This window comes from Hemiscyllium ocellatum, chromosome 30, assembly GCF_020745735.1.
Source record: "Hemiscyllium ocellatum isolate sHemOce1 chromosome 30, sHemOce1.pat.X.cur, whole genome shotgun sequence".
Lineage (NCBI taxonomy): Eukaryota > Metazoa > Chordata > Chondrichthyes > Orectolobiformes > Hemiscylliidae > Hemiscyllium > Hemiscyllium ocellatum.
In genome coordinates, this window is record NC_083430.1 from 40197375 (window position 1) to 40225221 (window position 27847).

Genomic DNA, 27847 nt, shown 5'->3' on the forward strand with positions numbered 1-27847 from the left:
AAGAATTGAAATGTCCAATCTTTCAGCACACACTTCAAAACTATGCTCTCAGTTAAACTGCCTTTGCACACAATATTTCATCATGATTGATCAATTCTGAATTATGCATTTCAAAAATAGTCATCTCCAAGTTAGTAAAAATATATTTATAAAATGAAAATAACAGTGATGAATTATCCTTTTTATTGACATGAATATTAAAATTGAGCTATAATCAGCTGGACCAAACTCTAATACCATTGTCAATGTAACTACTTTAACTTTATTGTTCAATCATAACGAATATTCTTTTTGAAAAGCATTTGATACTAGTATCAGTCATGCCCTTCATTACACAGTGACCCCAAAAAGTGTAATACTGTGTGTACTTTTATCAGAGCAAGGAAAAGTGGGCAGTAATTAGCTCAGGATTTTTACACAAAATTAGATTTCACACTACCCCCACAAATACTTTTCCTATTATATAATCAATAAAATGAAATGGTTTAAAAGTTTGATTCCTGAAAAGCCCTCAAATCCCAATAATAACAAACCAAAATTTTAAAATGGAATTGCACTTTCATAACCCACCAACATACCCTCCTACATTCTGTAACCTACCACCACCATCCCCTTCAACATTATGTAAACTTGACATAATAAAACTTGATTGTTGGCATACTGGTGGCAGGGATGAGTGTGTCTTGGGCATCATAATTTTCAGATGGCTGAAATGAGACAAAAAAAGGGTTAAGTAAATTTTAATTTAAACAAATCGTTGACACAATTTTAGGTTCTTGACCATCAGATAGCTCACAATCAGATAACCATATGAAACACTTGACAAACCATTACAGTAATATTGAAGTCAACATATACACCATACTTTTTATGTGTTTTTACATACCATTTGTGTGTACTATTACATGTTCACTCAAGTATATGCAAATGTTTTTTTACTAACAGCATACAGTTTGCATTGATATTACTTTCACACCAGTTTTAGCCCCTTTAATTCGGTCAACTAAATTCTCAACAACTATAAAAGCCAGAGATTTTTTTTTGAAAAGCGAACTCCCCAGTCTAATAGGCTCTGCTTTCAGGACAAAAACATTATTTTTTGTCTCGAAGGAACAGATAGACATCACCACAACATCCTCCACGAGGTGGTTTATTTTTAAAATTAATTCACATATACAATTCAGACATTTGTATTCACTTTGTAAATGGCAAATACGGTTTATATTAAACTGAGAAGTTTTGCTATAATTGCCTTTTGAAACCAGGCCGTACTGAAACTATTGAACAAAGGCATAATGGTAATCATTTCGGGAGGGGGGAAAACGGAAGAAAATGCCAAGATGTAGTTATATAATCAACTGCAATAGCTTCTATAATCATTACACTAGTTCAAAGAAATCTGCTGTACCTGTCACTGCTTTCCGAGACTTTTATAATTATATCCTTTGTCTGCATCCACTTGTCTTTTTCTTCACTGCTTCTGATCTTTCCAATTCATTCGCTGCATTTATTTAATAATGTTCCTGTACAAAACTAACAGCTGTATACGTATAAACTTGAACAATAAACTTGAACTATTTTTAGTAAAACATTAACTTTACTCACTTCTTGTTATCATTTTTCTTAGTTACTGTTGTTAGCCTTAGTTTAAATTTTGAAGGGTTTTTTTTAATGTGTGGCCTTTTGAAATGAATCCCACCTTACACCAGTGATACACTTGAAAAGTAGTTTGTTGCACCAAGATTCTGAAAGACACCATATATCTGCAATATACAATTTGTCTTTTCAATTTATCTTTCAGATTGGACCAGGCTTGGATCACCTTTCTATTAAGATAGATCACAGCCCTCTTTTTCAGCATCTGAGTAGTAATGTTGGCAAAACCATTCCTAACACGATGCAAAAACAGAAAAAAATGTTGCATTCCAAAATGTGACTAAAACTCTTCTCGATGACTGAAATATTTGTTTTTGAAGCCTTGAACATAGAATGATTTTTGCATCCATAGAAACAATTATCAGTGTCCTTTTGCAAATCTGAAAACCTGCACTCTCCATCAGGGTGTAAAAGTGGAATTTGAACAAGTGAACACAAAGTTTTGAAGTGCCCAAGGAAGAAATAGGGAAATAATCTGAAAATGGCAGAAAAATACACTTTTAATTGCTTTTCTTGGTTGGAAATAGGCCAAAATTAAAAACCTCTTTGTCTGGAGCAATTAAATGTTAAACTAAAATGTTAGCATTGAAATAAGCGCCAGAGTACTAATACAGAAAAATCCAAAAACTATTGAAGTCAAATAAATCCAAAAAATTAAAATAGGAAATAAATGATTAAAGATTCATCAAAAGGAAGAACAGAATGAAATAGAATGAGTGCACCAGGGTCAAAGGTTAAAATACACAGGTTGTCCAGAAAAAGGGAGATATTTCAACATACAGAGAAATGAATAACATCGATGTCGAACAGAAACCTAGCGCTACATGTGAGAAAGGATAGAAATGTGATAAATAAGACCAAGAAGTGGAGTCATCTCAGGTTTTGCAATTGTCCAACAGGTTTGAGGTTCTGGTAGCTTGTAAATACACCATGGTTCCATGGTACAAGAAGCCATTCAAGTAAGGGCTATTAGGACTGTGGTGTAGTATGGTGCATGTTAGGAAGATCATTCTCCACAGCTGACAGCAGGGGCCTAGGTTGTATTGCCTGCTGGTGACGGGGATTGGGTCATCCGTTCTGAACTGGAGAAGAACTTACACCGTTAAAGTGAAGATCCAGTTGCTCTGGGCCATGGGATATTACCAGCATAAACAGGACTAGGCAAGAGATCCTGCTTAGGGATTACAAACAGTTAGGGGATAAAGTAGAAAGTTGAGTCTTAAGCCACGAGTAAAATAATGTAGACTAATTCACATTAAAGAAATGAATGCATACCTCAAAGACTAGCATGGGACAAATGGGTTTCAACTTATGGGGCACTGGATAAAGAGGAAGCTGTCATTTCGGGCCAGACTTCACCAAAATTGTCATGAGGCCAGTGTTCTGGTAAGTCAAAGAACTGGGCAGTAGTGAGGACTTTGAACTAAATACTGAGGGGAAGGGACCATGAAACAGGAGATTTGATAGATTGAAGGGAAACACTTAAGTGAATAGGGTAGTGAATTAGATAATGATAACCAAAGTGTGACAGTAACAGTACAGCCCTCGATGTTGGGCTGGCTATCTAACCTAATTACCCTTCTTTGTACTATCTTCCAAGTGCCAGAGTACTAATACAGAAAAATCCAAAAACTATTGAAGTCAAATAAATCCAAAAAATTAAAATAGGAAAAAGAGTTGCTTAAGTGTTCCTAATGTATCTGACTCTACTGCCATTACTGGCAGTGCATTCCACGCACTCACCACTCCGTGTAAAGAACCTACCGCTGAAATCTCCTCTAAACCTTCCTTGAAATTATGCCCCTCATGAGGGGGCAAAAATACAAAATTAATAGTGTACTAGCAGAAAAATCAGAGGTTATGGTAAAGAGTCAGAATGAAAGGCTCTGTATGTGTGTGGATTTGTAAAATGAATAAATTGCTATTAGATAAAAATAAACCACAGAAGTCTTGAGTAGGGGGCCATTCAGTACATCATGCTTGCCCTGAATCTTTAAATGAGCATTACTACCTATTGCCAAGCTCCTGCTTTCTCCTCCCTGATACATTTGCACGTTATTTACAACCAAATTGTACAGTGCCCTTTTGAATGCCTTAACTGAACTCAACTCTATCACATTTTCAGGCAGTCCTTTCTATATCTTAACTACTTGTTTTTCTCATTACACCCTTGCTTCTTTTGAAAATTACTTTAAATCTATGCTCTTTTGTTCTTTCTTCTTTTACAAGCAGGAACAATTTCTTCCCACCTACTCTGTCCACCCCAATCATGATTTTGAAAGCCTCTGGAAATTGCCTCCTAATGTTCTTCTCTGTAAGAGTAATCCCAACATCTTCAATCTACCCTCATAACTAAAGTTTCTATATATTATCCAATAGCCATTAGAGATAACAGTGGCAAGGTGACCAAAACTGGGACCTGAATATTGAAGTGTATTTAACATTTCAAACATTAAATGTTGCAATTGTACCAGCTTCCACCACATCCTCTGGCAGCTCATTCCATACACGTACCACCCTTTGTGTGAAAACGTTGCCCCTTAGGTCTCTTTTATATCTTTCCCCTCTCACCCTAAACCTATGCGCTCTAGTTCTGGACTCCCTGAACCTAGGGAAAAGACTTTGCCTATTTATCCTATCCATGCCCCTCATAATTGTGTAAACCTCTATTAGGTCACCCCTCAGCCTCCGACGCTCCAGGGAAAACAGCCCCAGCCTGTTCGGCCTCTCCCTGTAGCTCAGATCCTCGAACCCTGGTAACATCCTTGTAAATCTTTTCTGAACCCTTTCACGTTTCACAACATCTTTGCGATAGGAAGGAGACCAGAATTGCAATATTCCAACAGTGGCCTAACCAATGTCATGTACAGCCGCAACACGACCTCCTAACTCCTGTTCTCAATACTCTGACCAGTATCAAACTTTAAGAAACACTGTACAAATTTAGAAAAAAAAAATGCTCGATCAGATTTTAAGAACCAAGGAACAAAATAAGAGGGATAAATACAGTGGAAGAGACAAGATCTGATAATATCAAAACAAATAGTAGACGTCTCTACAAGTACTTCAAGAAGAAAAAAAAGTTAGTGGTCATTCTCTAAGAATGAGGCTGGGGAACTGATTACAAAAGACAAGAAAATGTCAAGGTGTTGAATAGGTATTTTGTGTTTGGCCTCAATGTACAGATAGAAGATTCGCTGGTTCTAAACTTTTAAAATTCCTTCCAAACAGATTGGCCAAAGCCTTACTGAATGGATAAGAAGCTTTTAATGGGTGAATGAGCTATTCATTCTCCCAATTTGTATGGTCCTATGTAGATTCTACAACAGGAGAAAATTGTTAATGCGACATTTTATTCAAGGCAGAGAGAAAAGGGAGGAAATGGTAGGCCCATTAACCTAACATCTGTCAGAGGGAAATTGCTAGAATCCATTATCAAGAAGGTTAAAGCAGGATACTGAGAAAATCATGATGTGATCAGACGGAGTCAACATGGCTTTGCCAAAAGGAAACATAGAAGAACAGATAGTGGACAACAAGAAAATAGTACAGCATTTCAAAAAAAAAGTTTTACCTTTACTAAAGACAGAATTAACATACCACACATAATGGGGTAACAAAGGTTCTATTGAGAAAGATAATTGAAAGAAATTAACATCAGTAAACAAAAATGCTGGTGAAATGAATGGGACTGAAAGATGATAAATTTCCAGTGCTTGATAATCTACATCCTGGATACGAAAGGAGATGACCATGGAAATAGTTCATCCATTGGTTGTCATTTTGAGAAGTTCTGGAGATTCTGGGACAGTCCCAGATTAGAGGCTGGCAAATGTAACTACACTTTTTAAAAAAGGAGGGAGGAGACAGAACAGGAATTACAGATTGGTTATTTTCTACCACCGGTATGAGACTATCAACAGGAACAAACAAAGTCAACATGAATTTATGAGCAGGAAATCATGTTTGACAAATCCTCAGATTTTTGAGCACATAACTCAAAATATATGTGGGGAAACAACGGATTTGGATTTTCAGAAAGCGTTTGAAAAAGTCCATGCAAGAGTTAAGGTGGAAGGGTTAAAGGACATGGGATTGGGAATAAAATATTGATATGGATTGAGAATTGGTTAGCAAACAAAAAAAAAAGTAGGAATAAATAAATCTTTTTGGAAATAGTAGGGTTACACAGGGATCAGCATTTTGGCCCTAGCTATTCACAACAAATCTCAATGATTTGGATGAGGAAATTAAATACATTTCCAATTTTGCTGATAACACAAACTAGAAAGATTTATGAGTCATGAAGAAGTTTCAAGGTGATTTCGACAAGTTAGGGGAGTGGGCAAATACTTGGCAGATGCAGTATCATACAAATAAATGTGAAGTTGTCCAACTTTGTATTGTTCAATTGGTGATAAATTGGATATTAATGCATAAAGGGACCTTGGTGCCCTTGCACACCAGTCATTGAAAACAAACATGTAGGTATAGCTATCAGTTAGGAAAGCAAACGTTTGTTAGCCCTCATTGCAAAACGATTTGAGTACAGGTGCAAGGCTGCCTGTGCAGGGCTTTAGAGACTACACCTAGAATATTTTGCTGTTTCTTATCCAAGGAACAGATACTAGTTGGAGAGGGAGTACAGGAAAGAACACCAGACTGACTCCTAGGAATGGCAGGCTTGCCATGAGGAGATTGGGTTGACCAGGTTTGTATCCACTGGAGTTTAGAAGAATGAGGGATATTGTTGAAACATATTAAACAGAGTTGGGCAGACAGGATGCAAGGACGATGCTTCCCCCATCTGGTGGGAAATTAGAACCGGGGGGGGGGGTTAGACCTCAGGATATGGGTGGACCATTGAGGAGTGATGAGAAATTGAGTGGATAGTGAACCTGTAGCATTCTCCACATAAGGCAGTGAAGGAATATATTGAAGGCAAACATGAAGACATTCTTCTTTACCTCAATCCTAAATGGTGTCTCTTATTCTGAAACCTAATTGCAAACCCCCATTAATCTCAAGCCTAAGGAAGCATCCATCCTTCATCTACCCTGTTGAACTCTAAGAAATGAGGGTTATAGAGATTTATAAAATCATGAAGGGCACGGATAGGTGAATATCCAAGGTCTTTTTCCTAGGGTAGAGTCGTCCAAAACTAAAGGACATAAGATGAGAGGGGAGAAGTTTAAGAAGAACCTGAAGGATAATGTTTACATGCAGAGGGTGGTGTGTGTATGGCAGTAGCTGCCAGAGGAAGTAGTGGAGGCAGACACAAATACAACATTTAAAAGGCATGTGGATAGGTATAAGAATAGGAAGGGATTAGAGTGATATGAGCCATATCTGGCAAATGGGATGAGGACAGATTGAGATTGAGATGTCTGGTCAGCATGGATGAGTTGGACTGAAGGATCTGTTTCTGTGCTCTTACTCTATGATTCTAATTTGACATATTTTTGTAGAAATAGGAGACAAGAATTATAGGAAGGGCAGAAATTTAAACCACAAACAGATAAGCAATTATTTTGTCCAAAGGCAGAGCAGGCTCAAAGGGCCAAACAGCCCACTCTTTCTCCCAAATTTTATGGCCCTAAATCTGACAAGTGGACTCTACGTGTGAAACAAAAGTCATCAATGTCCTCCAATAAATACCTGATATTGGTAAATTTTACTGGCAATTCGTAACTACTAATACACAAGACAATAAAGTTAAATGATAATGTAAAATTATTTTAGTAAGCAGCTCATGGATGATTATCTCACATAGTTAACAGTAAACAGGTGATCAGTATTAATTCATTAATTATGGTACAGTAGTCGAACTGGTGCGTGTGCGCACTGTCCTTCTCTGGTTCAGAAGGCCTAGATTCAAGTTCCACCTGCTACAGAGCTTTGTTTTAGCATGTCCATACAAGTTGATTAAAACATCTCTTTTATAAAGAGGGTGCAGACTGTACAGGGGAGTTGAATGAAAACAGTGTGGCTAAGAAGAAATCCATAAACTCTCCATTAAGGATAAGCCCTGTGTCATTGACTCAAAGTCAACTAGAAGCTTAGATCCTGTTAGCACACTAACCCAGGTAACTACTCAATTCAAATCATCAATGGCACTCCAGGGATTTGATTATACATTCCCGAAAAAGATCTGGTAGTCACATTTTTAGCACATCAATTTCTTTGAGGGTATGAATGCAAACAGAATAAAGAATGGTAGACTATGTTTCTAAAAATGTATATTGTGTAACACTTGCGTTAACTCTGTGAACCTATGCTAAGGTTTCCCAACATCACTCCAGCACACAGTCAAATTTCAAGTCCGACAACAGTCTCAAAGAGAGATAACTGCTGTAAAATTATAAGGGAATCATATAAGATACCTAACCAATTTTGCAATGTTCCAGCTCCTGACATGCCAATCATTTTCCAACTCTTAGTAATAGCAGTTTAGATATCTAACTTCTTAATCTAATTTGTTCTTGAAAAAAAAATACAAAATCACAACCTAATAAAATTTAATCAATTTTGAAAGTAACAACCTTTAACTGATCATACATTAGAAGAGATGCACGATTAGGAAGTATACACAGAATACACATTGACGGGCTGATGCATCAATCACTACAATATACAAAAAAGTGTAACCAACAGCATGCAACAGGTTATAAGGAAATACGCAACTTTTGAGTATGCTGGATGGAGTTTTTCCCATACCCCTAATTTTTAAGTCTAACATTCTGTCCATTGGTGACTAGTTATTGATGTCAGGATATGGGGAATAATGAAGCAGATGGAAAAAACATGCTTACTGTTTTCAAATTTGGTACTCAATGTAATGCATCTGAATGCTCTAAAATGACAGCAATGCCAGTGGTAGAAACAATTAAAGTGAAGATACAAACAAAAATATTCCTAGATAAGGATAACTGTTCAACTTATACACAAGTTAATTAGAAATGCAGTTAAATTACGTCTACTTGAAAGAATGAGATCAATCACGTCAATTAAATAAATTTGAATACTTCAGAATGAACTTCATTGGTTCACTTTTATTTTAACTCTTTTACAAAGCAAAAGAAATTCTCAATCTTGTCTTTGAATTACAGCAAAAATATTAAATTCTAAATTTTGGAACAGGATACATTAATTAGATAAGTAGAACTTTAGATTTTAAGACTTCCCAAATAGAGTTAAGTTTATATTTCTGCCAAAAGTGTTTTTTCTCCTTTAGGCCTACCAGAATCAGAAACAATGTAATGATCTTAAATGGACACTAGACTCAGAGCTGGACAGAAAAATAAGATATTGTGCAGGTGAGAAAATTACTTAAGGATAGTGGTATCTGGTGGATGCCAGACTCTCAGAACAGGATTACAGACAAGCCCTAAAAGTAAAAATCTAAGACTTAGCATTATGTGCCATGGAGTTAATTTTGCAAATACTTAATGACTAGTGTCACAAAAACAAAATCAAGGAACAAAGGATGAAAATAGCTTTCATTTGAAACAAAAATAAAAACTAGAACCACAGCAGAAAATCATTCTCTACATTGAAATTAACTGTCATTAATTTATCCACAGCACAAATAATTCTAAAATCTCCAGTTATATTATTTGACATGCTGTTTCTCTTCAGTTTTTTGTTTCACTTATTTTTCTGTTTTTATTTTGTTCTGGTGTTCAATTTTCTTAAAAGAAAATAGCACTTAAATAAATTCAATTTTGTTAACAATCATACAATCCTTGAAGACAATTTGAGAGGTAGATCATCCAGGAAGTTCCAGTAAGGATGAAGACAAAGGTCACCTCGCTCAGTACAGACCAAGCCTCCACTTCTCAGCTAAAGAAAATCCAATACATATTATTTCACTGATTCTATTAGATCACAGTAATGATAAATAAAATTTCTGATCACTACGTTACTATCAGTAAACCTGAACCAGAGAGAAATATCTAAACCTTAAATTTTGTATCTTTATGCAGAGACTTGAGTATCTTGATACCAAATATGAGAAAAAAATCTTACTGTACAAGCAAGGCAGGCCCTCATGGATCCACATGAAATGAAATTAAAATTTGATTGAAGTAAATAGTACTTTACTAGGAAGGCCGATCAGATCCCATACTCTGGTTTAAGGTCTTATTGGAGCTGTTGCTATTAAACATTATAAGATACATAAAATATTGTTTTGGTTGTAAAGGTAGTGTGTCATTGCTGTGATAATCAGAGCTTTTTAACAAGTTACAGGTTCACAGATTTAAAAACTGTTTTTTAAAAGACCTTCCTGATCAGAGTTAAACATATTTATAGAAAGATAGAAATACCAATCAGTTTGTTATTAACAGAATGGCCATCTGTCATCCAGCACAGCCAATTTAACCCCAACTTTGCAGCGTTGAAGGACACAATGCAGGTTAGAAAACTGCACCATTTATTGGTGATGTATACAGTTCAGAATCTAGCTTTAAGATGTCTGGATTGATCTGACATTTCCTTTCCTTGACATCTCTGGCTCCATTTCTGGGGACAAGCAGAATCCATATTATCTCAATTCATTGATTCCTACAGCTCTGTGCTACACTTCATCTCATCCTACAACTTGAGGACTCTATTCCATTCTCCCAGTTTCTTCCACCTTCTTGCATTTTGTCTCACAATGCCACCTTTTGTACCAAAGTAACTAATATATGTTCCTTGACTAAGGGTCCCTCTCCACGATGAGTGCCAACTATCTCAACCATGACATTTCCTTGCACTTCTGCTTTCACCCTTTCCTCTCCCACCTAGATATATGACACACTTTTCCATTTCCCCACTTTCCACAATACAAACCACACAATAGATTATCCTCTGTAAGTTCTAACAGCCCTAGCTTGATGCATCACAAAATCCATGGTCCCTACTTCTTTCAGAATTCTAAAAGGAATTGTTCACACTGCCATTCTTGAGTTTACTCTGTTGAACATCAAAAGCCATTCCCCTTCCCACTTTATCCCCCCAGACATCTACAACAGATGTAACAATTGTCTTATCTCATGACTTCCTACAAATAGCATCACAACCCACCTACCAGCTGAAATAGTTATATTAAATAGAAAGATGTACGAGTGAAATATATATTCACTATTCACATGTAGTCACCTCTACATTAGAGACTATAAATGTAGACTGGATGACCAACTTACAGAACCCAATCCAGTAGCAGAGTTTTGAGCTTCTGATCATCTGTCATTTAAATTGTCTTTCCAACTCTGATCTCTTTTCTCCACCCCAACCTCTAATACCTCCAAAGGGACACTAAATTCAGAAATAGCAACTCACCTTTCAATTAAGCACTTTATAACCTTCTGGACTCAACGAGTTCAACCATTTTAGATCCTAACCTCTCCCCCACTGTCCTGAATGGCAGCCTTGGTTATTAATTTTGCTATTCCTCGTTATACCTACTCCAGATCCAACATGTGTTTAATTCCCCCATTATCATCTTTTTGCCTAGTACCAATCCATCAACCCGTTTATCATCAATTTATCTTGCTTTATTCTTTCCCTCATCTTCACTTCGGCATTTGTTTAAAACTTGCTATATCAATAATATTTTTCAAGCTTTGATATAGGGCTAATCAAATTGAACCTTCCCCCTGAATCTCTCTCCACATTTGCTGAAAGCCTGCTTGTTTCACCAGTTTTTTAAAAATTGATTACTTCTGGATTCAGTTTATAAACGTGCCAACAAATTATAAACAAATTAGAAATGTGAGTAAGTGGCATCTCAAACAATGCAAAACTGAAATGGCCTGCCATTACATTCACTTCAAAGTTTTTTTAGAAATACAAAACTTAAAACAACCATGAAATTACTCACTGGGCTTTGAAAGAACGTTCAAAACAAATCAAAAGCCCTTTAGATCAATCATTAACAACACACCATGGGACAATCAAGAGCGAGTAGAAACTCCGATGCAACTACATAATTATAAAGTACATGATGATGAATTGCAGAATACTAATTTTAAATCCAGGACATACTTTCATTGACCCTCACAGAATGAGAAAAGGATTTCCTACTGCTTTTTGAAATATAAGTAATCCTAATTTTCATTAATTTTACTTTGGACAATTGGTTCATAGCATTAGATAACATTCCATGAAGAACGAAGGCCCCCTTGTACAACTGTGCAATCTACTTTGTAACTAATAATGTATAGTTGTTTCTTAGCACTTCAAACCGAAAATAAACCCACTTTCAGCAGTAAGTTGTACTCACCATTTCATCCATTTAGTTACTATAAAAAGGTTTATTTTTTCTGATCAGTGTATTATGCTGACTTTGTAGGCCACCAGTTATCCATAATTCTCAGAAGCAAAAATGTTTAAGGGCAGAAAAACATGAGTTCAGTGAGCTGAGGAATAGGCATAGATATTCAAAGTAAAAACCCTTGACAGAAAGAAAGAGTATTAGTTTGCAGCATGATAGATTTTTCATTCGGCCAGTTATCAAAGGAGAAAAGAGGGCAGCTCATTGCTGGGAAATTCTGACCTCTGATATAACCCAAACAGGAAACAGAAAAAGGTAACAGAAATAAACATCATAATTTTGACAGGTTAATAGGTTTAGATGTTGAGTTTATACATTTTAAAATTTACTGAGCTGAATTTTTCACAGAACATTAATGATTCCATTTAATAATGTAGTATCAAATACTATTTCCCCCAAGGAATAACTAAATTTCTAATTTAACGTTTAGAATAACTAAACCAGAATGATCCATTTTCAATTCAAACGGACAGATGCAGAGGATACCATAACTTAAGACAATTTGCGATCTGACACACTGAATTGATTAATTCCTGTAAATGAATTCCCAATCCACTACTTACTTGAAAAATGATTTCTTTTTAACATATGCACTCAAATGTTGTCAAATCAGTTTAGATAGTGTAATGTAGACTAAATGCAATGTTGTCAATTGCATTTGACCACAGAGAGAACATAGCTTGTTAAATTTGATAGTAATTCACTTTTACATTTTAGCCACATTTTAAACTCAGTATGCATTAAACGTTATGATTCTTTTATGGAAGTTGAAGCACCAACTAGAAATTACAGATTAACCAGTTTCATTTGGAAAGGCTAGATTTGAATGAGAAAAACTGGATCTGAATTGACCAACTGGCAAATCAAGCTATTTCAGCCACAGAGACCTTGTTAAGATAGCAAGAAGTGAAAATGATAGGCTGCAACAACCAGATTTGCTGAGGTACCAAATGCAATCTTTAGTGCTTTTTGATACAGATATTTCTTTTAAATATTTTTGAAAATGTAGTGATAATAAAGCTGAAGTCAAGGGGATGAGTTTCTTCATCCTTCCAAATTACATCTTAACAATTGTCATGATCACATTACCCAAAATAAAACTTAAGATTAGAAATTACCTGTCAATAATGCAGTAGATTAAATCTGACAGCATATAAACAAATCAAACAAACATAACCAGATCCTTACATGCAGCTCCACTGAATGCAGCTAGAATAGTAGAAAAAACAACATCAGGAGGCTGTGTGGCATCAACAGCTGTAAGGAGCCCTTTCTTTTGGTAATATGTAATGAGAGGTTTGGTTTGGGTGTGGTAAGCAGAAAGACGAGATTTTAATGTTTCTTCATTGTCATCTGAGCGTTTTAGCAAAGGTTCACCGGTTACCTTAGAATAGAAACAAACAATATATTAATTAGTAACCACATTGCACAAAATGAATATCAGAACACTCGAAGATAATTCTTCTAATACAGTAGCACGCACACAATTTGGGGTGTGAGAGGACAATTTGTCCATCACAATTTACAGGCCAGTAAAAAAATCAAATTTTTTCAAGTTTGTGAGACATTAACCGAAGCATATGTTTGCCTTTAAAATCTCCTCCTTCATGCAGTCAATTGCAGGTCACTTCCAATTTATACACCCAGAAACTGGATTGTTTAGAGAACAGCCATTACAATCTTTTGATTTTATCAGTTATTTTCATACTCTGCAGAAGTTACACCCACAAGGAAAAACTTGCTTCTTACAAACTGAAATGAGACTTTGTCAGCACAATATTGCTCAGGGTTGAAAAGAAATAATGTTACCACGATATTTACAGAAAAAGTTTTTGAGTCCTTACATTCTGAAAGGTTGCCAGAAACAGCCTTCCATCCAGACTATGAAGCCAGTGTTATAAATGAAAATTCATGGCTAGTAGCTAAAAGTCAATACAGTGGGCTGATTTTTTTTAATGCAGGCTTTTAACTTGCCACCCAGGTACAAAAATAACAAGGTGCAACACTTAGTCGATCTTCAATACTGAAACTGATGCATCAAAAACTGTATAAATGCAAGATTTATTTTACTGTCAAGAACCTTCCATGAATTGTATGGAAGGATGTTTGGGAGTAAAGGAATTTTATTATCTAAGCTTGCACAGGTAATTTTTGGCGGAGGTTACATGTCTGAGATATTTAGATTTATTTTTCTTAATACCACGGAAAATAAAAGCAGGAACAGGCAACTGTCCCCAATCTCTTTGGGAGAAGTTATATTAGAGGCATACATTGTGGATGTAGTTTTGCAAGTAGAGGGTTTTAAACTAATTCTGAATTTTAAGCCTTTGAGTTTGGAGTGGGAAGTGCCCCTCTACCTACTTTAACACCTCTATGTTTACACAGCTTCTCAAAGCAATAGAATAAGCTGTTAACGGGGTACATCAAAATGAGTACACTCCTACACAAAGCCCCATTTTAATCTGATGAATATATACTTAAGAAGCCCAAGCATTAGCTACCTGAAGGCAACCACAAAGATACTATTAAACTAGTTTTATTGTATCTACAAACAAAGAATTTGTTAATTGCAAGTGAGTCAGAAGCCAACTGAGATAACTACACCCATTAATGCTCAAAGAAAATTTATTTCCTTTATTTGAACATATTTGTATTGAAGACCTGCTGAGTCTGTAGACTGTGAGATTGCTGCGCTCTCATTTTACACCAGTAAGATGCACATGAAAAGTTTTAATTTTGAGAAACATTTTTATACATCGGAATACATAATTTGAAATAACTCATGTATAATTTATTTTGCCTAATACTAAGAACAGTGTACAACCAATCATGACTATTTTGATACATACATCATCTTTCATTGGCACTTTAGGTGGGTTGTACAATTCATGATAAGTGCGTCCACTGGCCTGGTGAATCAGTCTGTGAAAAAACAGATGGTTGCACAACAAAATTCTACTCATAAAACTCAATACAGTTGGCATTTGGCATTTTACATTCATTAAAGAACTAGTCTTTTTGCTGGAGAGCAAATTCTTCATCTCAAATTACATTTAATAGTTGGGTAACATTAAGTAGGCTTAATTAACAACTGCTTTCTATCCCCCTGTCCATGCCCTGCTATCTTATACACCTTAATCAGGTCCCCTCAGTCTTCTCTGCTTCAAAGAAAGCAACCCAAACTTATCCAGTCTCTCTTCATAGCTAAACTGTTCAACACTATTAGGTTCTCTAATGGAACAGGGGTACTAAATTGAATAAGGTACAAAGTAGTAATACTTTTATCAACCAAAGACTCTTATTTCAATTCAAGTTCAATGCAGGCTGCATGTATCCATTAGACAGACATCCTTGATCTGAACTGAGATATAAAGTATGGTAGCTCCTTTAAGAATCTTCAGTTTTTTTGTATTAACATACCCCAAAAATCTAATGGACACATATACTGCTTAATTTTGGTTGCTAATTCTTATACACATTCAAATGATAATTCCTTGCTCTGTATAAACTTTGTAAAAGTTGAACTCTTATTTTTTGACTAAAATTTAGTCTTAGAAACTTATTTTTTACAAAAGCAAAATTTTGTCGCATGAAATCCACTCCTCCCCACAGTGTTATTTCTATACTGTCTGCCATAACATGATAAAGAGAGAAAGACAGGCACTATGATCCTGTGAAGCAATATTTGGAACTGACAGTAGTGCAGATTTAGTACGGTGGACCTACTGGTGATAACCATGGTCAGCAAAGGAAACAGCTGCATCTAATGGATCCTTTAACATTCCCAAATGGGACACTAGAATTGGCTTTGTTCAGTAGGCTAAAAAGAGGGTAGAGTTAAAAACAGTGTTTGCTGAATTCGTTAAGTAATTGTGAAAATCCAACTATCATCCAAATTGCAGCTAATCGAGTAAAACAAGTCATGCAACAAACCTGTCAATGAACAAGTAAAAAATTATTACCTGCCACAGATTCTGCTTATCAACAAGTCATCTTGAATCTTAAGTTCTACCACAGAGTCCAACTTCTCAGATCGCTTTTCCAATTGTTGATCAAACTATGACAAGAGCAAAATAAATTCAAATAATGCAAAGGTTAACATGCCAATGTCATAGTTTAAAAGGCAGACAGTACAAAAACACTACTTAAAGTCTGTTAATTAATGTTCCACCTACTGGCTACTGGCTATCCACCAGATCCCAGTCTGAATGAATACAACACAAATGACTTCTATGATGGTAGTTCTGGAATAAGATGTTTACTCCCTTCCCAACTTCTATTAATTTTCCATTTACTGTGAGGAATTGTCTGGCATCCATTCATCAATAGATCATTTAGGTGACTTTTTAAAAAAAATTATTCACACGAAGAGGGTGCCACTGGCTAGGCCAGTTTTTATTGCCCATCCCAGAGGATAGTTAAGAGTGGACCACATTGCTGTGGATGTAGTCACACAAATGCCAAACCAGGTAAGGATGGCAGTCTTCCTCCCAAATGGCATCAGTAGTCAGTAATCTAGATGGGTTCATGGATTCATGGTCATGATTAAACTCTTAATTCCAGATTTTTCATTGACTTTAAATTCCACCATCTGCAACGGTAGGATTCAAACCTGGGTCCCCAGAACATTACCAGGGTTTCTGGATTAACAGTCCAATGATAACTCCACTAGGACACTGCCGCTACTGCACTCCACCATTCTCCTCATTCCCCGCCCACCTACCCCCAGCCACCTCCCAAAACACTTAGACAATTCAAGTAGATGAACTCAGACAATTCCAGTAAAAATTAGGACAACCATCATCAATGCAGTTGATGCATAATCAATAAATAAAATGCCATAACAGGTAAATATAATTATACTAGAGTATAAGTCAATAAATTGGAAACAAATTGATTAATACCTAATTAATGCTAATGTGCTTCATCACTTTCTGTTGTAATAAGCATGTTTTGTTATTTCAGTACTTTGTTACAAATCAACCCACATAGGGCACAAACACATTGTAAAGTCTGAAGCATGGGCACAGTACAAAGTTTGCACAACTAAAGTTTATACAGTACTTTTAATGTAGGAAAATGTCCAAAAGCATTTCATAGAGATGCAATCGGAGTGTAACAACCAAAGGATTTCAGGAGAGGTAACCAAAACCATTTCTTTTTCCCAGAAAAGGAAAACTGGTTGGTGAAAAGGTCCAGAATGCAAATTAAAGGATGTGAAGCCTAAATGGTTAAAGGCATGGTAGCCAACAGCGAGCTGAAGACATGGGATCAATGCACTAGGAACCAGGAGAGAAGTGGAACAGTCAAAACTGGAGGTGACAAGATGGCTTGGGTTTCAGTGACAGGTGAGGTGGGGTAGGAGATAGTTGGCATGACAGAGATGGCAACAAATAGTCTTCGTGATGAAAGGAATATGGACGAAGAAATTCATTTGAGGTGCTGAATAGAATGACAGCTGCAAATAGTTGGAACCAGTCTGATTTTTCTAACATGTTTTTCCAAAACGTATCCATATTATAAATCAATCTATTAATTAATGTTAAAATATTAGATTTAACACTAACTCATTCAATACTTTAAGGGGCCATTACTTTATTTCCTTAATGTCTCTTCACTAACTAATCCAAATCCTAGAGTTATGTATGTTACCATTAAACCCCATTCACAATAGTCATCAATTAACAAAACAATCCCTTAAATTATTGTGCTTTGTAAACTGGCAAATGCCTTCTTGGATTTATCATCAATGATTCATTATGCATCAGCATTTTAGATACTCAAATACGGCGGCACGGTGGCACAGTGGCTAGCACTGCTGCCTTGCAGCGCCCGAGACTTGGGTTCAATTCTTGCCTCAGGTGACTCTGTGTGGAGTTTGCACATTCTCCCCGTGTCTGTGTGGGTTTCCTCTGGGTGCTCCCATTTCCTCCCACAATCCAAAAATGTGCAGGTTAGGTGAACTGGCAGTGCTAAATTGCCTGTAGTGTTAAGTGAAGGGGTAAATGTAGGGGAATGGGTCTGGGTGGGTTATGCTTTGATGGGTCGGTGTGGACTTGTTGGGCCAAAGGGCCTGTTTCTACACTAAGTAATCTAATCTAAGTAATCTAGCCACAAGAAAATTATTTCAACTTCTTGTATATTGCAGGGTTTTTTTTTATCTATGTGACACTCCCTTCATTGAGTACACCTACACATGTCCAATGATGAATTTTATCTATCAATGTAATAAGTTTGTTCAAATGGTGACTGTTTCTCCCATACAAATTAGCATCCTACAATTTTAAACTCATTGGAAGATAATGCTTGCAAACATTGGGTGCAAAGATATCAAGATTAACTGTGGGTAGCTGTTTGCACTGTCCAGTTAGAACTAGATTTCAACTGCTACATTATATTTCCTAATTGAAAATAAATTTCTTCTCAAAAATGTTTAAATAAGCTCCAAGTTTTGAGAAAGATACCTGAAAATCCAGATTGTTAACAGTGACCAAATCAATTAATATCACTCCAAAAAAAATCACAATATATAAAATCACTATTATCAGAGAATCATGCATTGTGGAAGAGATCCTTTAGCCCATTGAGTCTGCTTTAATAAAAAGCTACCCTCAACCTACACTGCCACTTCCCAGCATTTGGCCCATAGCCTTAAAATGTTATGATATTTCACATGCTCATACAAGAATTTTTTTGCCTGCCTCAACTACCCTCTCAGGCACTACATTCCAGATTCCCACCATCCTCTGGGTGGATATTTTGTCCCCCTTCAAGTCCACTTTAAATCACCTGCCTTTCACTCTAAAATTATGCTTGTTTGTGACCCTTCACTGAAGGGGAACAGCAGCTATCAATCCACCCTGTCCATGACCCACAATTTTATACACCTTAATCAGGTCCCCTCTCAATCTTCTCTGCTTCAAAGAAAGCAACCCAAAATTGTCCAAGTCTCTCTTCATAGCTAAACTGCTAAAACCCAGGCAATCCTGGTGAATCTCCTTTACACCCCTTCCAGTACAATTACATTCTTCCTATAGTGCTGTGGCTGGACTGCCAACGGTACTCCAGTTGAGACCTAACCAAAATCTTACACAGCTCCAAGATAACCTTCCTGCTCTTATAATCTATGCCCAACTGATAAAGGCAAATGTCCCATGTTTCCTCAACTAGAACTGCTGCCTTTAAGGATCTGCGGACAAGCAACGAAGATTCCTCAGAGCATTCTATTATCCTATTATTCATTGAGTTATTTCCTGTCACATCTTCCAAAGTTGTCAGGGTTAAATTCAATATGTCACTGATCTACCCAATCTCTCTACATCCTTCTGTAACCTAATATTTTCCTCCACACAGTCAAACACCCATCCAAACTTTACGTCATCCGCAAACTTACTTATCATGCCCCTGCAGGGGATAATGATCCCTGTGGTACTGTTGTGAAAATAGGAGTGTACCTTTAAGAGAGTTAAAAGCAGCAAAACTACCGGACACAGAACCAAGCGTTCTCAATAAGACAACAATATAACACTGATTCGAACAACTCAATTAGCTCATTGCTGGAGACAAAGACAAATTCGAATTCGGCCAATCAGTTTAAATTATACCCCGAAAAAATACCAATTTCCAATAAAGTTTAAACTGAGTACATTGTCAATCTTAAGAGCCAATGACACAATCCAATGCTCTGGGGTATAAGACTGGGGAAAAAACAGTTGAGAGGAGAACTGCCAAGTCCTAGCATGTAACAGACTGCTTGAAAAAAATTTCTTACAATTACCTTTTCAATCAGTTTCCTGTGACACAAATTCCTACGAAGTAGAAAAGATGATACAGGAAGATCCAAAGACAAGAACCTACAGCTGTCTGGTTTTGAGCTAAGTGTTGTTTTGTCAATCTTAATTGGGAGTTTCATTAGACTAGAATTATAGAAGGGAAGGTAAACGATAGGTTTGAGAAAGAAGTTGTAAATAGTGGTTAGTTAATCATTCTCTGTTATACTTTAAGAAATAAAGTCGTTAATTTTTACTTTACATATTCAAGTGGCCAAGAACTTTTCACAGATTACTGCACTGGATATCTCTTTTCTGTGTTGCTGGTTTTAAATTAAGCAGGAGAGTTTACCCTGTGTCGTAACAGTACACCACTGGACAAGAGCCTCCAGTCACACAAACAGCCTTCTACCACCACCCTCTGTCTCCTACCACTAAGCCAATTTTAGATCCAACATGCCAAATTACCATGGACCCCTTCTTATCACTCTTCCATGTGGGACCTCATCAAAAGCTCTGTTAAAACGCATATAAATTACATCAACTGTATACCTTCATCTACATAACTCGTCATCTCGAAAAATTCAATAAAATATGTGAAACACGAGCTCTCTCCCAGAAAGGATTGCTGGCTATACCTGATCAAACCCTGCCTTTCAAAGTGGAGATTAATTCTCCAATAATTTCCCTTCTACTGATCTATGACTCACTCATCTGTAATTCCCTGGTTTATCTCTACCACCCTTCTTGAAAAGTGAAACTATATTAGCTGCTCTCTAGTTCTGCGTTATCTCCTCTGTGGCTATATGGGAATTAAAAATTCAGCTCAGAACCCCTGCAATTTCTTCCCTGGTCTCCCAAAGTAGCTGGGATACAACTCATCCGGACCTGGGGATTTGTCAACTTTAAAGCCCAGCAAAACTCCAATGCCTTCTTACGCCCTATGATAAAGTGCTCAAAAATCTTATCGTGTCTTCCTAAATTTTGCTTTCCTGTCCTCCTCCTGCAGAGTGAAGACTGATGTGAACTACTCATTTAACACACTACCAATGTCCTCTGGCTCCAAACACAGATTGCCCATCTTGGTCACTAATGGGCCCTACTCTTTGCTGGATTATCCTCTTTCACTTGAAATAAATTTATTTTTAAATTCTTAATTATATTTTTTGTAAGAATTTTAGTTGTATCTCCTACATTCTTTGGAACTAAAGCAACATTAACTCAAAATAAGAAGTCAGCAATAAACTAAATCCCTGCACATTTCTCATAAAACTGTCAAGTCAAATCAAATTTAACTGCTTATCTTTATTACAGTGCTTTTTGATGATGCTACAAGGCCATGTTCCACTCTGCCATACAATTTTAATAAAGCATAACCTACCATCTGTGCCTGATTCACAGTGCGAGGGAATCCGTCCAACAGAAATCCATTTTTGCAGGCTGCACTGTCCAAGTTTTTATCAATCAGTTCAACCACCATCTCATCGCTGACCTAGACAAATAACCAAGAATTAACTACAGACATGAAACTTTATAAAATAAGCTCTAGTGCCTTCTAACATTCTATAAGCTAAAATGGAGAGCTGTTAAATAAAGTATCTTAACTTTGGGATTAAAAGAAAGCATGATTTCCACAATTTCCCAACCACAAATGTTTAATCAAAAAAGATATTTAAAAAGTGCACACACCGACTTCCCTAACTAGAGGGGTAGATATGTATATAGAAGGGAGACATAAAATGGTATTTTAAACCTTTTAAAAAAATCTTCGCATAATTAACTATGTCGTTAAAAAATGTGTTGTCAAAAATTTTGTTTTTGAAAAACATGTACAGTAATAGAATGGAGTTAATGTCAATTGAACTGCAGTATTATCGTACACTTGCCTAGTGTCACAAAAGCTGCACTCTTTAAGGTCCTAACATACTTAACAGTGATAAATAGATAACAAGTACGTCAGGACAACAAGATACTTATACTGGAAAGGTTTCCCTTGTATATAAACCCATGAGGTTGACAAAGCACAAGCTTACATTTGTTTCCATTGCTCATTTGTCCATCTGGAATAGGTTGCTACTCCGAAGTTATAGCTTGAGAGGCACCACTTTGCATCAATGTGGCTGTCCTGGAATCTCTCCCACTCTTACGATATATCATAGGTACAATGGAAGAATTTGTAGGTTGATGATCAATCTGTTTTGTTATTTTCCGATTGGTCTTCTGCAACTATCACGTCCTGAAGCTGTCACGTCCAGTCAAGTTACAGTGCAGCTTACAAATAAAAGTAAGTACGATTGGGTGAATCTAAAATTGCCAATACTTGTTGACAGTCAGGAGAATTGTTCAAATTGAGAACTGGAATGGGTAGATGTAGAACTGACAGTATGACTATCACAGCTAAGACAAAAATAAAACATTTTGGGATAAACTATTTGTAAGTTGGCTCTATTAAGAGGAAGAGTACTGTAATGGTATTAAAATCTGCACATATTGATACTTATTTTGTTACAGTACTGAAAGGTGTCCTGTTTCCATGAACTAAAAAAATTGCCAAATCTTCAAGAAGGAAATAATAGCAAAAACTATCAAGGACATTTGCAACACAAAATGTATGCAACATGATTGTGTGCAGAAATGACTTGCACAATGTACACAGTAGATCACACACACATATACAATATACACACACGCACAAATCTTGAAAATGTAAACTATCATGCAGAAAAAGGTTCAATAAAATTTAAATTGGCTTCTCTAAGCACATTTTCACAATGTAGAAGAATGATTTGGTATCTGCCCTTTTGTGACCTTATCTACATCGGGCAGCAGCAGAGGAGCATAGAATGTTTACTGGTATATATTCAAGAATATCCACAACCAGTGGGCTCAGGGGAACTTGAATAGCTAGTGGATACAAGGTATAATATTATTTAATAACATTGCTATGTCTTTTAACAATACAGAATTTGTTAGCTTTGTTCCTTTACTTAAAAAACGATACTTCTGTTAGATGATTTGTTTTTAAATACAGCCTAGTGTCTCCTCATGGATTAACAGAATGGAATACTGTGAACTAGTCTTGATAGTCAGGCACCCTTTGGTAACTCATTCCAGTGACTATTTTGATTTTTATAATACCCATTTTCTAATCAAAATGTTCAGGGAGGTGTAATGACAAAGCTCTGTAACAGGAGGGACTTGAACCCAGGCTCACCTAGCTCATAGGTAGGGGTACAACTACCACAACAGCCCAACGGTGATCATTTTCTATGCATAACAAAACTGACAACCAGTTTTAGAGTACATCACATGAGCTCAACTGAGTCCTCATAAAATTAACATAAGGTGTAGCAACTGTGGGGAGTTTTTTATCTCTACCTTTGCCCAGAGATATTTTTGCCACTGCATCTCCACTGTCCATCTCTTCCTTGGCTAAATTACCTAATTCAGTCAAGGAAATATTAAGGACAGATCTTTCTGATCTTTATTAATAAGGTTTTACACTAAGCTGTTTCGTCACCACTTTGATACCAGGAAATAAGAGTTTAAATTGCATTTAGAAGTCAAACATAAATTTAGAACACAAACTAAAAGTATAAGCATTTTAGTATAGTTAACAAAGTTAATCAATTTATTATACACCACTTACAAGTTTGCCCTCATCCATTGTCTTCTTCAACTTCAGACCCAATTCTGATCCTGATGCCACCATTGCTCGTAACATGTCACCTGTTGCTAAGTGACAGACATTGTAGTGGTCTGCAAGCCTTTGAGCCTAAAGGAGGAAGAGAGAGCAATTAAGGTATCTCTATATATAATTAGGAAACATCACAAAATCACTTCAGAGTAATTTAGGACATTGAATGCATTACATTATGCCTTTGAGCTACATACTCTCTAAATCTTTTCTCTTCTGCACGGGCCTCCGAAGTTCGTGCATGGGCCTCTGAAGTTCTGGTAGCAACTTATGAAATTCTGGCACTAACCAACATGCAGAGACCCTGAAAACAGCTTTGCAGCTAAGAAATCTTGCTATCTATGTAAACTGTAGTCCATCAATAACTTGAATTTATATAGTGCCGTTTACGTAATAAAAAATATCTCTTGACATTTCACAGTTGTAATACCAAATCAATATTTTACACCAAGCCACACAGAGACAAATAACTAACATCTTTGTCAAAGAGTTAGGTTTTAAGAATTGCTTTAAAGGAGAGAGATGGAGAAGCAGGAAATATTTGGTTAGGAACTTCATAGTTTTCGGACGAGGCAGGAAAAGGTGATGATGCAAAAGAAATTGAGGAAGCACACAAGGCTGCAAGAGACTATTATCTGTTAAGACCATGGAGAGATCTGAACGAAAGGATAAACTATGTGACAACTGAAGCTTTCCTGGAACACATGTTGATGTGAGTCCATGGTCAGAAGCAGGTTTAATGCAATTTCAGATACAGACAGCAGGGTAGTAGGCGTGTTCAAGATTGGAGGACAGCCAGGAAAACATCGAAATAGTTGAACCTGCGAAAGGATGACGGTTGCAACAGCAAGAGGGAGGAGGCTGTAGTGAAAATGGGTAATAATATGAAAATGGAAGCAAAATGTCACTTGCGACTTTAACAAGAGTCAATGCAGCACTGTGGCACTGCAGAAACCTAATTGGTGAGGTTTACATATAGAGTTGTGAGAATGATGGAGAATTCTACGTGACAGCAGTTGTCCGGTTGAACGTCAGTGTTAAAATACTGTTTAGTGCCAAGAGCAGCAGAGCAGAGAGACATTCAGAAGCTTCGCGATAGAAAGCATCACTCTCTCTCTCTACCCATCCCCCTCCACAAGTGACCAACAAATCGAAAGCTGACAAGTATGTCATCATTGCAAATATCAAAAGGACTAAAAGAAAAATAACTGCCGCACTTTGTGGTCTGGACTTTTGATCTTTCGAATTTTGTTTACCCTGCCCATATTCTTTTCCTACCCATAGTGTGTGTTAAACTGTCTGCCTTCTGTTTCCTAATTGTAATTGTGTTTTTGAAAGAGTATAGATTAAGTTTGCATAAATTAAAAATATTTTTTCACTGTTCTTGCTAAGTATACAATAAATGAATTTTTTTGTGTTATTGAAGAAATGTGGTTAATTGCTACAAAAGCTGTCAGACAAATTGATAATTTTGGTCACTTCATTGGGATTTTATATGTTTATGCAGTTTGTGACGGCTTGAATAGTGGGACATTCTCAAGGCACCTATCCCAGTTTAGCTGTGACAGGTGATTTTTTTTTCAAAATAACTGACATCTACAAGTGAAAACCCATTAGCTTAAGCACAACTTCCAAAGATTGGAAACACATTAGCTGTAGCTTAACCAATGCATATGTACAAAGTTGGGTTATTTTAATCAGGCATTTACAATCTTATTCACAGCATCTTGGATCTCAGATTTAAACTTGACAATTTACAGTATTAATTACAGTAAGATTTCTGTGTTCCCCCACCACAGTATGATAGCCCCTGAAGTTACAGCTTTTTAGATTACAAATTCATTTGCAAGGAATTCTTTGCCTCAGTTGTCTCACCATTGCCTTCCAATCTATCTTTGGGGTTAAAATTTTTTCTGATTGGATATCCTCAAGTGAATTTCTCATGAAATTTGGGGACTTTCAGGGCAGTCACACACTCCAAACCATATCCAGCCTCAGTCTTGTAAAGAGGAAGCAGCATGTATTGCATGGATGCTCCAATGAAAACTGTAGACTAATATTTGAAACTAACCCTCTGAAAGTAGCTTGGGAGGTAGGATGGATGGTAAAATGACATAGGAAGGAAACAGGTGGCATACCAATATATTTTCACCACCCTCACATCTTGCCAGCAGCTGGACAGTGGCATATGGATTGCCCACCAAGTGAGGCCCTTATTCATCTAAGAATAATAGAAATAGAAATAGGCACTTCTCAAACATGCACCCACCATTCAACAAGACCATGGCTCCAGGCCTCAACTTCTCTTTCATGCTAGCTCAGCAAAGCTAGGAGATAATGAAGACTGCAGATGCTGGAGAGTCAGAGTCGATAAAATATGGCACTGGAGAAAAGCACAGCAGGTGAGGCAATATCCGAGGAGCAGGAGAGTCAATATTTTGGGCAGGATCTTGCTTTTTCTCAGCATCACATTTTATCGAGTTTAGTATAGCTGTCAATTCCCTGATATTTCAAAATCTACCTCCTCTTCAGTGATCCAACTCCACAATATTTCAGGCTAATGTCTAGTATTGGTATTGAGAATTCTAAACATTCACCACGCTTTGGGAGAAGAAAGTCCTTCATAGTTCCGTTTAAAAATGAGTGTTCACTTATTCTGTAACTATGTGCCCAAGTTCGAGATGCCTCCACATGTTCAAAAAGGAAGATTTAGCCAATCTAGGTGTGGCTGATGAAAAAACAATTCATTTTTCAGCAGTCAAAATCCTTGGGCCTTTCCGCATCAAGTATAAAAATATAAATTGTCCATTCTGACTAGCATAAATTCAGATTGATACAGACATAATTTTTAAAGGAACATGATGCAATTAAGTTGGTCAGATCCCACTTTAGCTTAAAAGATTTTACTTTTTAAACTTTAACTTTACAAATCTTAAATTTGCCTACACAAGTTTCAATCTAAGATTCAGGAATCCTATAATTTAAGAACTTTATTGAATGCTTGAACACTACAAAATAATTTTTCATGAAGGTCATTTTAGTAAATGGAATCCCAATTTAGTGAAAATTGGGAAATAATAGTAATTTAGAAATCTGAAGTAGAAAAATATGCTTTTATTATTGTAAAAATATTAAATGGGCCATCTAATCAATTAAAAGGGTCCTTCTTATCCAAATTTAAAACTTAGGGCACACATGAATGGATGTTCCATGATGGAGCTAGAAGAACTGCATTCTCTCTCCTCTACCAACATGTACACTACATACCATTCTGGCAATGAAACTGGGATATGATCAACTTAATTAACTTAAAGTACTTTATGAAAAACATTTTGTTTGTATAATCTGCATTTATGATAAAGCAGACAGTTTATACTTGCATAAATATGGCGAAAGGCCTAAGGATTATAACTGCTGGAAACTGTAAAACGCCTCATGCTGTAGATTGCGATGGGATGTACAAATGTCTCTTGTATTGAAAGTGCCATAGGCTATATAGAAAGAACTATATACTTTCAATATGCTGAATTTTTAATCATTATGCAACATACCTGTACAAATCTTTACAATTAAACTTTTTTTGGAAAAATGATCTCAATCATTCCGATATTCAGCCTAATGACCTATTTTTCACTCTGCAGCCATTCCTCCCTCCACATCGCCCTAACCCTTTCTTTTCATCAGGCTCTGCGTTTTTTGTTTCGCCAATGCCTTGAGCCACTTGACCCCCTCCGTCCCTCGGTCGACACAATTCCCCTCACCTGTGTGCCTTTCCCTGCCCCAGGTGGCCCCAGCAGAATGGCCTTGATCCCTTTCTGGACATGACTCGCTCTCGGTTCCTTGCCAGCTCCCGGACTCATGTTTTGCTCGGTGTTGGTTCGTTTTGAAACGCCGGACCCAACGCCGCTCCACACGCGCCACTTCTGCTGCTTCCTCTCGCGCTACCTCCCGGCTCCTCGCGCCGACTCAGTGCAAAACGGAATGGGAGCGCTGTCATTGTGGCGGAGATGGGCAGTGGGTACGCAGGCGCAGTCATAGTAGTGGCAAAACCGGTGGTGGATGCGCAGGCGCAGTCATAGTAGTGGCAAAACCGGTGGTGGATGCGCAGGCGCAGTCGTGTGAGGCGAATGACGCATGCGCAGTCATTACCGTTGGCACTGGGTGCGCAAGTGCAGTCATGGTAGTTGGTGGGGGGGGGGGGGAACGACATGTGTCTGCGCAGGCGCGGTTCCCACAGTTGTCAACTTTCTTCCCTTTGGCAGTTGCATGATAGGTCGCAGTTTTTTTCTTACCTATCGTTTTAGTTTATAAAATGGTAAAATGTCTTTGGATTTTCATTTATCTTGTTTGCTAATATTTTTCATGCCCTCTCTTTGATTTCCTTATTTCATTTTTTACTTGATCACT

At 36.9% G+C, this 27847-nt stretch overlaps 1 protein-coding gene across 2 annotated transcripts; it reads right to left on the minus strand.

Annotated features, from left to right (window-relative positions):
• On the minus strand, positions 1-27406 carry ak2 (adenylate kinase 2). 2 transcript variants are annotated; one of them, XM_060847197.1, is made up of 7 exons: positions 27202-27406; positions 23393-23518; positions 21125-21235; positions 15937-16031; positions 14824-14896; positions 13163-13358; positions 1-707 (listed from the first exon to the last, which is right to left on the minus strand). In XM_060847197.1, the coding sequence occupies exons 1-7, from the start codon at positions 27298-27300 to the stop codon at positions 700-702; spliced, it is 708 nt and encodes a 235-aa protein (XP_060703180.1). In that variant the 5' UTR covers positions 27301-27406; the 3' UTR covers positions 1-699. The 2 variants fall into 2 exon arrangements, with proteins under 2 accessions (XP_060703180.1, XP_060703179.1); XM_060847196.1 differs by lacking the exon at positions 1-707 and adding an exon at positions 9193-9498.
• Positions 27407-27847: the final 441 nt, after the last annotated feature.